The sequence below is a fragment of the Saccopteryx bilineata genome, chromosome 2 (genome assembly GCF_036850765.1).
Source record: "Saccopteryx bilineata isolate mSacBil1 chromosome 2, mSacBil1_pri_phased_curated, whole genome shotgun sequence".
Lineage (NCBI taxonomy): Eukaryota > Metazoa > Chordata > Mammalia > Chiroptera > Emballonuridae > Saccopteryx > Saccopteryx bilineata.
Window position 1 is genome coordinate 362,067,485 of NC_089491.1, and position 14,965 is coordinate 362,082,449.

Below are 14,965 nucleotides of genomic sequence, written 5' to 3' on the forward strand. Positions count from 1 at the left end.
AATTTTTTTTATGAATAAATGTAAGTGAAAAAATTTTAATATGCATTATTTTAATAAAATATATTTTAATAAAAAAAATATAATTACATACCGTATAAATATCCAAACTATCGCAATCAATCAAAACAATATTTAATTAATAGAATGAGCTTGAAGGGGTTATATTGCAAATAAAACAATTATTTCGTTTTACAAACAGCCTGGACATGTTTTCAGTTATCAACTGCAGCTATTGTCTATGCTACAATGCCACTTGATTCAGCACACTTGACCACAAAAATAATGAATTGTTTGACCTTGGGTACGCACTGGCAAACTCCGCCTAAAGAATGTGGGTTTCACATCGCTGCTAAACGTCAAACAGTTCATATTGAGTACAGACGAGTACAAAAGTTGTAAATCTTTATAATGGAATTTTTTAAAAAAATAAAGAAGTATTGTGAATCCATTCGACCAATTATTGGAAGTTAACCCTAGATTAGTCATACATGGCATTCTTTTCTGCATATCACTATCTTCTTAAAAATCTCGATTTCCGGCCTGACCTGTGGTGGCACAGTGGATAAAGCGTCAATCTGGAAACACTGAGGTTCCCGGTTCAAAACCCTGGGCTTTCCTGGTCAAGTCACATACAGGAGTTAATGCTCCTGCTTTTCTCTCTCTCTCTCTCTCTCTCTCTCTCTCTCTCTCTCTCCCCCCTCTCTGTAATGAATAAATAAAATCTTAAAAAAAATAAAGTTACCTCTTTAAAAAAAAAAATCTCGATTTCCAATAATCAAAGATGCTTCTGCTTCTGAGTAGCTGAGATTTTAAAGTAGCAGAGAGTATTAAAAATTTAATTGCAGGCCACATAAACTCATTACGTGGGCCGTATGTTGGCCATGCCTGCCCTAGAACCCAAGTTGTAGTCAAGGCTCAAGCACTTGGCTGTAGAAACTTGCCTCATGGGGTTGTCATTAAGTCTCAAAAGAGATAATGTAAACAAAAGTATCTTGTAAACTGTATAACCTACAGATATGTGGTTGACATAAATTAAAGCACTTTTATGTCTCATAGTCTCTCTCATACTCTGTAAACTCCTTTCCCAATTCCAAACATAAATTGCTTATATTTCAGCCTGACCTGTGGTGGCACAGTGGATAAAGCGTCGACCTAGAATGCTGAGGTCGCCAGTTTGAAGCCCTGGGCTTGCCCGGTCAAGGCACATATGGGAGTTGATGCTTTCTGCTCCTCTCCCCTTCTCTCTAAAATGAATAAATTCTTTAAAAAAATTGCTTATATTTCAAAGTCCAGCTCAAAAGTCACAACCATTGTAAAGCCTTCTCCATACCATGTATACATCCAGGCAGAACTAATTCCTCTTTATAATATTATGTTTTCACAGCTCTTTGCTCTCCATCAGCTCACTCAAGACTATACAAGCATTTAAGATATGCCAGACATTGTAATATGCACTGGGGTAAAAATATTATTTTTCTTTTCCTTTTTTAAGTGAGAGGAGAGAAGAGAGAGACAGACTCCTGCATGCACCCTGACTGGGATCCACCCACCAACCCCTGTCTGAGGCCGATGCTTGAATCAACTGAGCTATCCTCAGTGCCTGGGGCCAATGCGGGAACCAATCAAGCTATGAGAGGGGGAGACAGAGAGAAAGGAGAAAGGGGAGAGAAAGGGGAAAGAGAGGGGAGGAGAAGTAGATGGTCGCTTCTCATGTGTGCCTTGATCGGGGATCAAACCTGGGACATCTGAACGGTGGGCTTATGCTCTATCCACTGAGCAAACCAGCCAGGGTCAGAGGAAAATGTCTTAAATTTGCAAAATTTTAGTGTTTCTATATACATTATCTCATTTAATGCTTTTTAAAATAAAATCTTTCACAGGACATCATAATTATATGTTTATTATTTCTCTAACCAGAGTAAGTTCCCATGGAGTAGAGACTGAATTTGATTCATCGTTTATTCCTTAGAGCAGGGGTCGGGAACCTATGGCTCGCGAGCCAGATGTGGCTCACAGACAAATCTTTAACAAAAAAAAATAACATTAAAAATATAAAACATTCTCATGTATTACAATCCATTCATTTCCTACCACTCATGTTCATGGTTGCGAGTGGCTGGAGCCAATCACAGCTGTCCTTTGAGACAACACCAAATTTTTATTGGATAATGCATAACGTACATGGTTCATTGTATGGCTCTCACGGAATTACATTTTAAAATATGTGGCGTTCATGGCTCTCTCAGCCAAAAAGGTTCCCGACTCCTGCCCTAGAGTCTAGTACAGTGGTTCTCAAAGTGTACACCTTAGAAGATTTCCAGGTGCACTCTATGGTATTCCAGAGAAATATGTTTCTGTTGGGGACCAAAAAACCAACATGGTTTTTGGAGTTTAGACTTTTGGGGGACAGAGGTGTGGGGAATTGGCTGTAAGCTGACAGCCTGCCCAACCCCCCACCTCACCTGCCTGATTAGGTTGCAAAAGGCTGTTAAGCTGTGGTGCTGGATTGTTTACACTACCCCCCATGTTTCCCAGAAAGACTGGAGGCAAGTTTCTTGTATCCTTTGTTTGGTGTAAAATTAAGATGATATGTATGGTGGAAGTTTTCTGCACTCAACACAATTAAGAGTAAAAATACAGGAATTCTACAATGTATTGACGAGGAAATGAGAGTTTGCCTTTCAAATATATGCCCAAACATTGAAGAAATCGCTAGGATACATCAGGTTCATGTTTCTCATAAACACAAGAATGAAAAACACATTTGTACCGGGACCTGCCGAATTTACTAAATCTTACTAAGAATGTGTGTGTGTGTGTGTGTGTGTATAAAGAAAACATTTTTGTCACTTTTAAATTTTTGAACCTTTTTTACGAATTCCAGAAAGCATAACTCAAAAAATGTAACATAAAAATGTTTTTTAATGTCAGAATAAATTTAATTTTGTCATATTTATTTCATTTAATTACCATAAAAGCACACTTGCACTTTATATTTTTTCTTTATTATTTGACTTAATTATTATAACACATTTCTCAGAAATTTGTATATAGTGCGCCTACAATTATTTGTAAGATTTTAAATGCACCCTGACTTCAAAAAGTTTGAGAACCACTGGTCTAGTATAATACCTGGCATACAGAAGACACTCCTTAATACTTAATAAATGAATAAATAAATAAGACACTTCTTGGAGTAATAAAATAGCAATCAGAATTAACACTGAAATAATCCTTATAAACTTCCAGAGAGTAAGGAGGATATATACAGTTGTTCCCCCTTATCCATGGTTTCACTTTCTGTGGTTTCAGTTACCAATGGTCAACCATGATCCAAAAATATTAAATGGAAAATTCCAGAAACAAACAATTCATAAGTTTTAAACTGCACACAGAGTAGTATGATGAAATCTTGCATTGTTCCACTCTGTCCCACCTGGGATGTGAATTATCCCTTTGTCCAGCAAATCCACGCTGTATGTACTACTCATCCATCAGTCTTCTAGTAGTCATTTGGTTATCAGATTGACTGTCATAGTGTCACAGGGCTTGTGTTCAAGTAGACCTTATTTTACTTAATAATGACCCCAAAGTGCAACAGTAGTAACACTGGCAATTCAGATATGCCAGAAAAAAGCCTTAAGTGAAAATGTGAAAGTTCTCAACTTAATAAGGAAAGCAAATAAATTGTATGCTGAAGTTGCTAAGATCTACGGTAACAACAAATCTTCTACTTGTGAAATTGTTAAAAAGAAAGAAATGTGTGTTGGTTTTGCTGTTGCACTTCAAACTGCAAAAGTTACAGCCACAGTATATGATCAGTGTTTAGTTAAGGTGGAAAAGGTGTTAAGTTTGTGGGTGGAAGACATGAACAGAATAGTTATTCCAACTGATGGCAATGTGTTGCACCAGAAAGCACTGAACTTATACGAAGACTTCAGCAAGGCATCTCTGAAACAAGTGACCACATATATAACTTTTATTTTGTTATAACTGTTCTATTTTATTAGTTGTTATTGTTGTAAATCTCTTATTGTGACTAATTTATAAATTACACTTTATTATAGGTATGTATAGAAAAAAAGATAGTATATATATGGTTTGATACTATCCAAGGGTGTCTTGAAAGATATCCCTCATGGATAACACATATCTGGGAAGAGAAAATTCCTCCCAACAGCGAACACCTGCAAGTCAAGTTTTACTCTTTAACAAAGCCATGTTCCAACTGAAGATGAATTTAATTTCACTACAGTTCCAAGTGAAGGAAAATGAGGGCTGTATAAAAGCTCCTAACTTTATCATTTCTACTTTGTAAAATTGGACATTATCAAATGAATATAAAAAATAAGCAAAGTATGTTCAAGGTAATACTATTGATAATTGCTTTGTCTTCTATTTCAATATGGCAGACAGTTGTACCACTTGAGACAAATGGAACTTTGATATGTGATTTACTCCATGAATGGAATGATAAATACAGAGTGAAATAATCAAATGCTACCAGTTCTCACAGGCGAAAAATTCAATTCCTTTAACATAAATGACCCCAATATATATGAGGGCTCTATCTCAAAATCTTTGCATAGCCCCAAGTTTATGGCTACTACTACTCTTACATATAGTTTCTTCCATTAGCTTTCCATTTTTCTATTTAAAGAGCACTGCTTTCTTAGTATCACCTCACTAGTATTACTTTATAATTGTTTTCTCCTTGAAATAATGTTTCACAAAGAAAAAAAGTATAGATATGCATGTCACAAAGCATTTTATGGTAGTTACCAAGTAAATAACAACAAACAGCAAATATGAAGGTAGAAGTGAGGCTGAAGTGTAAATCTTGTTGTCCCGATAGCTTAGATGTACTCATTAGCCAACTGACTTCCCCAGTGCCAGTTTTATAACACATAACATTCAAGTTTGTTTCTCAACAAAACTACACCATGAATCCTTTAGGGTTCATAAATAATTAAGAAAGCTGAAGTCAAATCTTGAATGCTGAGAGTCTACTATGTTATCCCATTCATAGATGTTATAGTATGGTCAGTGTTTAATGACATCAGATGATATTTATTAAATAATATACTACATACAACTATACCAAAAACTTTTGGGATTTAAAAAAAAATCACTCCTTCTAAAGGTCACTAAATTATGGTCATCATTATGTCTCATATTTTTAAAGTATGTTCATAGTCTTTTTATATAAGTTAATATAATTAGAATTTCATTTCACAAAGATTATTCTGGCATCAAAAGTATTTCAAATTCTATCTAAGAAATGTAAATTGTCAGTGTACATACAGTAAAATGTTTTCTTCTTTACTATTTGCTTTTCTTACTCTTGTAACCCTCATTATGTTCTGCTTTATACAGAAATGCCTCACAGTTTACAAAGCCTTTTATATATACTAACTTAGCAACTCTGCGAAGTAGATTCTATAGAACCATCATTGAGCGGCAGTGCAGAATTGTAGAAGCAACACAATCTGAGGACCTGAGTTTGAATCTCTAACTGCTCACAAAAATTAGAGGATATTTCAAAATGAACATGAAGCAATAAAATAAATTGTGAGCAGTATATTAGCCACGTGACCTCTACGAAATGCAGCTAAAAATCATGAAACAAAAAGTGAAATCATTATTAATGTTTTTCAAATGCCTACCTAAAATATTTCCACAATTACAACTTTGAATCACCCAAATAACAAGGCTGCTGAATTAAAATATTTCAAAATATCAGTAGTCTAAACATAGCCCAAGACAGGTAAAAAAAAATATTGTAGGCCTCCAACTGAGAATAATTCTTTACTCATTCATGGACATATTTATACCTAAGTGTATTATTATAATGCTAATATGTCCCCGGTCAGGGCACATATAAGAACCAACCAATGAGTCCACAACTAAATGTAACAGCGAGTTGATGATTCTCTCTGCCGATCCCTCTCTTTCCCCCAGCCAGTGGTCTCACTCCCTTCCTCTCTCTTTCTCAAATAAAAAAAAAAAAAAACGTATTTGGGAGTTCTGTGTTCTAATATTGAGAGCAACGACTAAGCCCTTGTTTTTAGTTTTAGTAATTCCCCAAATTCATTAGCTAATATTCCATTCAACTTCATCCCTCTCAGGTTCTCTCTGTATAAAATGAGCACATACAAACTTTCTCACAAGAATGCTAAAAGGAATATAAGTAAAGTATATTATATATAATATTGTCTGAGAAACAAAAACAGAAAATATCTTTTGATTTCTAATCTTCTTGTCATTTCTATAACCTTAAATAATTTAAGCTGTGTGTCCCTGAATTATTGTATCTTTTCCAGTAAAGTGGGCAGTATCAAACTCCTAAAAGGCTATCTCTGCATTATTAAAATAATGCAAAACTGCAAGTTTTCATATATAATTCATAATATACAATGTGTTCTGAAATAATGAAATAAAGGATATTAATGCATATAATTACTGATATATTCTTTTCAATAAGAAATCATTCTTAAAGTAATTAAACTACTGCATCTGTTTAATTTTTTTTTTGAGGCAATAAAAAAACACCAATTCAATCTAATCCTTATTTTGTGCTACTTCAGAATCTTATTCCTTAAATTATTCTGTATGCCAAGAATAAATTAATATACTTTAAAATGTAATGCAAAAATTCTCTTTATGGTGGTCTTTATCAAATATAAAATGAACCACCAAACCTATGAATAACTACAAACTAAACATACTATAGGAAAGACTGCCCCCTTGTGCCAATCAATAATATTCAACAGATTAAGAAAACACTAAAAACTATCTACACTAGAAGCAGCCAGACTTTTAAAAAGTTCTTGATCTTTCTAAGTTCTGATTTCAAGAGTTCATATTTAAGTGGTAATCCTTAAAGAAAAATAAATAGAACAGTATACTAAGCTCATATAAACGACTAATTTGACATTCAGCAGCAAATATCAACATAATTCATTACATTTAACTATCATGCATACTAGCTGCTCAAGTGCTTAGAGGCTGAGCTCAAAGAGATAATTTTCTGATCCTTAAGTTCTATAACAAAATATAGAAAAAATAATTAAAGAAATTAGTACATATCAAAGAAAAAAAGATGAAGCAGAGACAGAGTATGCTGACTAGCTTTAAAATATATCTCTATAACTATATACCTAGATAGATGGATATAATAACTATATATAGTTATATATATTAATCTACATATAATAAATATATATTGTTATATTATATATAGTTATAGATATAGATATATATAGTTCATCTAAGTTTATAGGTATTTTCTTTTGAATTCTTAGAAAATAAGATTTTTTGTGGATTTGCTGAATAGTTATTTACCCTTTCTAATGTTTCTTTCTTTTTTTTTTTTAAAGGAAACAATTATTGTTTTTTTATTTTATTTATTCATTTTTAGAGAGGAGAGAGAGACAGAGAGAGAGAGAGAGAGAGAGAGAGAGAAGGGGGGAGGAGCTGGAAGCATCAACTCCCATATGTGCCTTGACCAGGCAAGCCCAGGGTTTCAAAACGGCAACCTCAGCATTTCCAGTTCGACGCTTTATCCACTGCGCCACCACAGGTCAGGCTCTAATGTTTCTTGACATATGTAAAAGTTATCAGGCCATTCAAACATAAATTATCAATATTATTACTAATAACCTAGAGAAGTAAAAAAAGTATTAGAGCAATAAACTTGCTAAAGAAAAAAGAAACAGGCAATAAAAGACTATTTCAGATAACAATTAAATGATGTGAATGTAGACTTTTTTATATTGACAGCATCTTTCCTAATTATTGTCAAAACAGTTGCAATTCCATTTCTACTGAGCAAGATCAATCAGAAAAATTAAATGAATTAGCACTGATAAAGCAATTACCATAATAAACACGATAAAAATTTCTTGTAAGTGAATAAATGAATAAGTATGGGAAACTACACAGTATGCATACATTCAGCAATACTTACTTTCGAAGGTGCTCATGTTCTTTCAAAAATAGTTCAGTTCTTCTGTTGTTTACTCCAGACCCACTTTTATATGACCTAGAACAAAATAGAGAACATTTAAGAACATTTTTTGGCAGATAACTGCAAATAAAAAGAAAAAAAAGAAAAAGAGAAGAAAAAAAGATTAAGTGACTTAACTCTAGTAATATAATATACAAAGTGGACAAATTGAGCCTCTCCATAGTTTTAAATGAACAATTAACATGCACATTTCTTTTCATTGCTTTCTAAAAATGACATCTACTATCAATAAATATAAATGTCTCTCATTTAGGCCTAAGAGTTTATTATTTTTCACCAATATAATCCAACATTATTAAACAATCAAAAATCTTATTTTTCCTTTCTTTGTCTGTTATCTCCTATATCTTTATCTTCTCCAAGAGGAAGTAAAACTTTGGACAGATTATTACACAGCACATGGGGTGGGAAAGCTACCGAAATGGAATGGTTCCTTCACAATGGCACATGCAGTCCACCAACTACAGCCTAAGGGGCACCAAGATGAAGGTAAAGATCTGCCAGTTTTGGCATACTTAAGGACTTCTATCTTAGTCTTAAGCATGTTGAACTTTACAAGAATATGTCTTGTATCATTACTATTAACACTTACATGTTTCTGTTCTTACCATAAAAGTATCAAAAACAAAATTAAACATTTAAGTGATGGCACATATACTGCAGTAGGACAAAAGAGGGTCACGCTGCTAAAACTCAACTCCTGGCTGAGAGGCAGTGCTAATACACAGAGCACAGAGGGAAAGAAAACACCAGGAAAAGCAGAATGTTATAACTAAGAACACACTGGACTTGGATGACTGATGGTTTGGATTTAATTCTTTATTCCATCACTTATTAGCCAGTTAACCATCGTAGATAAGACTCTTAGAATCTACTTTTATAAAACAGAATAATTGTTATAAATACTAAAAGATTATACAAAACCAAAAAAGTGGTATGTAATTGCAAAAAACTACTATATCTTACCTCATTAATTATATTCTCATATGAATTTGAGTATGTGCCTTACTACTTACTCTCTAACACCTAGATTATAAACTAAAAGGCCAAGTTGGTCTTTTCATTTCTATCTTTTACTGTGACTGCATAGTGTTTTACTCACGGTTGGCATTCAGGAAATAGTTTAATGAATAGATGAACATGTTTCTTTCATGATCATCTGTCAGAAAGCAAGTTCTTATACGGGCTGTATTCTAGTAATTTCCACAAACTGTGGGGACACTAAATGCCTACATATTAAAGCCTGTCCCCTACAGGGTCCTCAATGCATCCCTTAATAGATATATGTAAATTAACTGTACAGAAATTAAGCAATAGATTTACCTGTTCCTGAGAACAAAAATATCACAAAAATTCTTAATTATGGCAAAAATGTTTAGTTTTTTTACTTCTGTATGTTACAAAAGTACATTATGACTAACCATAAAAGAAACATAACTAAAACCAAGACAAACAGTAAAAATTATTTTTCCAAGATAATTTCTAGAGGTAGAAATATAACTTTGATGGCTGGAAAATCTTGAGTTAGAGTTCTGAATGTAATGAGTATTGCTTTATTTCTGTTGCAAAACTGTCTAACTTTTACAACAAAATAAATGGTGTCGAGGAAAATGTTTTCAGAGCACACATGACTTACATCAGTTTGTGAAACATAAGCTTCATACTTACTTATGAAATATATACATAAAATTATCACAAGAGCGACAATGATAGGTAGGCATCAATGACAGGCCCAAATGGGAAGTCCTCAGATTTAATTAGATGCCCAATGGCTTCTGCCTTGTCAGTTGTGTTCAGTGGTGAAAAAAATGTCAAAATGTGTATGAAATGATAGAATATGCCCTGGCTGGACAGCTCAATTGGTTAGAGCATCATCCCGAAGCGCAGAGGTTGCCAGTTCAATCCCGGGTCAGGGTACATACAGGAAGAGATTGATGTTCCTGTTTTTTTCTCTCTTCCTTCCTCTCTCATTAAAATCAATAAATAAGAATTAAAAACAAAAACAAAAACAAAGAAATGCTAGAATATATTATTGAAAGTGAGGTAAAGGGATGTAAGAAAAGAATAAATCTTTAAAATTATGGATTGAGGCCCTGGCCGGTTGGCTCAGTGGTAGAGCGTCGGCCTGGCGTGTGGAAGTCCTGGGTTTGATTCCCGGCCAGGGTACACAGGAGAAGCGTCCATCTGCTTCTCCATCCCTCCCCCTCTCCTTCCTCTCTGTCTCTCTCTTCCCTTCCCGCAGCCGAGGCTCCATTGGAGCAAAAAGATGGCCGGGGCGCTGGAGATGGCTCCTTGGCCTCTGCCCCAGGCGCTAGAGTGGCTCTGGTCCCGAGAGCATCGCCCCTTGGTGGGCGTGCCGGGTGGATCCCGGTCGGGCGCATGCGGGAGTCTGTCTGACTGCCTCCGCGTTTCCAGCTTCAGAAAAATGCAAAAAAAAAAAAAGGATTGAGTGCTTGCTTCGGCAGCACATATACTAAAATTATGGATTGAGATCAGAATAAAAATGCTGAGTCCATAAATAATTTTACATAAGACTAGAAGTTTGTATAAAATCTGGAAAAAAAAGATATTTCAGATTCCAGGAAAGTAAAAACTACTTTGATAGCTACCTGAATACATAACTGTAGGGGCATTGGAGAGGGTAGAGAAATGGGTAATAATCAGGAAGAAAAACAGAGAGTTTCAGTTACTAATGTTATACTTCTTAACGTGGGTGGTAGGAGATCAGAAAAAAACTCATGAAGATATCTAAGCTGGACTCTGAATTAAGACAGGAAAGTCAAGTTTGGCAGGAGTCAATGATAAAGCTGGGGAAGCTGAAGTTAAGATCAGCAAAGTAAACTAGGACCATATTATTGCAGCAATGTTTAAAGAACAGTGAATGGAAGTGAGAAACCTTGAAATCTAAACCATGATTCTTTTCAATTTGCTATACTCTAAATCTAAATCTGAACAAACATCCTACAAAATAAAATAAAAGGTAACTTACTCAATATCCTTTCGTACTGATCCCATGAGATTCTCCCTTTCCCGTACTGCCACAAAGTTTGCTTTGGTTTTATGGAATTCATGTGTATAATCCTGCAATAAATCAATATCCAGTCTCAACGTAAGCTAATTATCTTATACATTTCATCTTACTGAACCAATTATGTATTGTCATCATATTATAAACTTCTGTCAAGAAAACTGCTATTTAAGAAATCAAACTGCCAAAAGGTAAAAACAATGTTATAATCAGTTTCCTGAAGAGTAAGCAAATTCTTTTAAATGAAAACAAGTCAGTGGTAGGCTAACAGTGCTATGAAATCACTATTCTTTGCATCTTTTACCTTGTTTTATGAGAAAGAATTGTAAATTTAATTATAATCATAAGATAAAATGACTTCAAATAGCCTATGATAAAACTTAAGGGGCTCTTTCTACTCATTAATGCACCCAATGGGTTTATTTTCAAATTTCATCCTTTTGGAACAATTCAGAGATACTTAATTCTTAAACCAATCAAAGGAAGAACAGAACTGAGAATTGTAAAGAACAAAATAAGCTTTAAATATTTTCCTTTCTTTTTCTACTACCATATTTTAAAGCTATTAAGGAGTACTCATTACATTTTAAAATCAGAGAAGTATAAAAGGCAAAAATCATAATTCCATCACATGGCGAGAATACTGAAAAAGCATTAAAAGGAATAAAAAGTAAAAACCATCCTGCTCCACAGTTTATAACATTATCATCACTTTAATCTTCTTTCAGAAAATATGTTTTTGCATATACAAGCTTATCTATTATTTCATTTATGCTAAAGAAATCATATTACATTCTGCTGTACACCTGTTTTTTTCTAGTTCATAAAATATCAAATAAACTTTCCATATTAGCAAATAGAAATTGACATTGTTTTTAATAGCTATCTAGAATTCTATCTTATGACTATCATAATTTAATAAATTGCCTAGTGATGAACATTTTAGTTGCTTTATTTGCTGTTGAAAAATGCCACAATAGGCCCTGACTGATTGGCTCAGAGGTAGAGCATCGATCCGACATGTGGAAGTCCTGGGTTCAATTCCCTGTCAGGGCACACAGGAGAAGCGTCCATCTGCTTCTCCACCCTTCCCCCTCTCCTTCCTCTCTGTCTCTCTCTTCCCCTCCTGCAGCCAAGCCTCCATTGGAGCAAAGTTGGCCTGGGCGCTGAGGATGACTCCATGGCCTCTGCCTCAGGTGCTAGAATGGCTCCACTTGTAACGAAGCAACACCTCAGATGGGCATAGCACTGCCCCCTATTGGGCATGCCAGGTGGATCCCAGTCTGATGCATGTGGGAGTCTGTCTCTCTGCCTCCCTGCTTTGCACTTCAGAAAAATACAAAATAATAATAATAATAATAATAACTGGACCAAAGAATCTTACATTTAAATCAGACTGGCTTGATCTGTGGTGGCACAGTGGATCGACCTGGAACACTGAGCTCGCTGGTTTGAAACCCTGGGCTCACCTGGTCAAGGCACATATGGGAGTTGATGCTTCCTGTCACCCCACCCCCCAATCTCTCTCCTCTTTATCTAAAAATGAGTAAATAAATTCTAAATAAATAAATCAGACTGTAATTTATGTTCCCAGAAAAACAGATGAATGTCCATTTTCCTACACTCTTGTCAATAATAGGTTACAAATGTTTCAAGATTTACCAATTTGACAGGCTGAAAAATCATGTCTCATTGATTTTTGTATTTTTATTTGGGATGCAGCTGAACATCTTTTTATGGTTTTGGCTACTCATTTTCTGTACACAAGTTTGTATCATTTGTCCATTTTCATATTAGGTTGTCTTTTTCTTATTTCCATTATGTCTCTGCATATTAGACAAAGTAGTTGTTATAGTTTCCGGTATTAAGTCTTGCTTAGAAAGTCCTTTACTACTCCAAATGTATAATTTCACCCATATTTTATTCTGAACTTTTATGGTTTCTTTGTCTACATATAAATCTTTGATTCATTTGGAATTTTTCTGGATGGAAGAAATGAGACAGAATTTGAGGTTTGGTTTTTTTCCTCCCAAAATAAGTAGCCAACTGTTACAGCTCTATTTATTTTATAATCTTTCTCACTGATTTAAAATACTACCTTTATGCTAAAAATAAATTTCCATGCATATGTGGATCTATAAAAAGAAAACTATTCTTAAAAAGAGAAATGGTCTCTTTTTCTCTAGAATTAAACTGTCTTAATTATTATAACTTTTTCACAGGTTTTAATATCTGATAGAACTAAGCATCCTTTACTACATATCATTATATTTATATGTTTTTTCCTGGTTATTCCTGTATATCTATGATTCCAAATAAACTCTGGTGTCATTTTGCCAACTAAAAAAATTGAAACCTGGTATCATTATGCCAATTAAAAAATATAAAGCAAATAAATTTATTATTATTACTATTTTATTTTTCAATTTTTTATTGAATTTATTGGAGTAACTTTGGTTAATAAAATTATACAGGTTGCAGGTGTACAATTCTGTAATACATTATCTGTCTATTGCATTGTGTGTTCACCATCCCAACAAATTTTTTTAAAGAAGTTTTTCAGAATTCTGTGTTTGCTTGTTTTTTGGTAGATTGATTTTAGAGAGACAGAGAGAGGAAGGTAGGGAGATGGAGAGAGATGGAAGGAGATGGAGAGGGAGGGAGAGGAGAGGGAAGGCGGGAGAGGGAGACATAAGAAGGCAGAGGGAGGCCCTGGCCGGTTGGCTCAGCGGTAGAGCGTCGGCCTAGCGTGCGGAGGACCCGGGTTCGATTCCCGGCCAGGGCACACAGGAGAAGCGCCCATTTGCTTCTCCACCCCTCCGCCGCGCCTTCCTCTCTGTCTCTCTCTTCCCCTCCTGCAGCCAAGGCTCCATTGGAGCAAAGATGGCCTGGGCGCTGGGGATGGCTCTGTGGCCTCTGCCTCAGGCGCTAGAGTGGCTCTGGTTGCAACATGGCGACGCCCAGGATGGGCAGAGCATCGCCCCTGGTGGGCGTACCAGGTGGATCCCGGTCGGGCGCATGCGGGAGTCTGTCTGACTGTCTCTCCCTGTTTCCAGCTTCAGAAAAATGCAAAAAAAAAAAAAAAAGAAAGCAGAGGGGTGACATAGGGAGGGAGAGAGAGGGAGAAGAAGGGAAAGGAGAGAGGAGAGGAGAAGTGTGAAGGGAGAAGGGAAGGGGAGAGGGGAGAATTCATCTGTTATTCCTTTTAGTTGTGCATTCACTGGTTGCTTCCTGTATGTGCCCTGACTGGGGATCGAACCTGCTAACTATGGCATTTTGGGATGATGCTCGTAACCAACTGAGCTAACTGGCCAGGGCCAGGAAATAAATAAATTTAAAAACTTATTTCCATTGGGAAAGCATTCAATTTATAGGTTAATTTAGAGAGAAATTTTTCCATCCAAAAGCAGAATAAATCTTTTACATTCCTCAGTGAAGTTTTATACATATGAGTCCTATACATTCATTCTTATTAAATTTACACATAAAGATTTTATAGTTTCTTCCACTGTATTTTCTTTTTCTTTCTTTTTTTTTTTTTTTACAGGGACAGAGAGAGAGTCAGAGAGAGGGATAGACAGGGACAGACAGACAGGACCTGAGAGTGATGAGAAGCATCAATCATCAGTTTTTTGTTGTGACACCTTAGTTGTTCATTGATTGCTTTCTCATATGTGCCTTGACCGCAGGCCTTCAGCAGACCGAGTAACCCCTTGCTCGAGCCAGCAACCTTGGGTCCAAGCTGGTGAGCTTTTGCTCAAATCAGATGAGCCCGTGCTCAAGCTGGTGACCTCGGGGTCTCGAACCTGGGTCCTCCGCATCCCAGTCCTATCCTCAATCCACTGCTCCACCACCTGGTCAGACCCACTGTACTTTCTAACAGGTTATTGTTTGTATGAAAAAAAATT

General features: G+C 35.4%; 1 protein-coding gene across 4 annotated transcripts in view; it reads right to left on the reverse strand.

Annotated features, from left to right (window-relative positions):
• The window catches only part of GOSR1 (golgi SNAP receptor complex member 1), a 48,795-nt gene that overhangs the window by 22,212 nt on the left and 11,618 nt on the right, over positions 1-14,965 (reverse strand). For all 4 annotated transcript variants that reach the window (XM_066263123.1, XM_066263124.1, XM_066263125.1 and 1 more), the window contains exons 5-6: positions 11,019-11,110; positions 7,970-8,044 (exon numbers count right to left, since the gene is read on the reverse strand). In XM_066263123.1, coding sequence (XP_066119220.1) covers positions 7,970-8,044; positions 11,019-11,110 — 167 coding nt within the window. The remainder of the gene's footprint in view (positions 1-7,969; positions 8,045-11,018; positions 11,111-14,965) is intronic.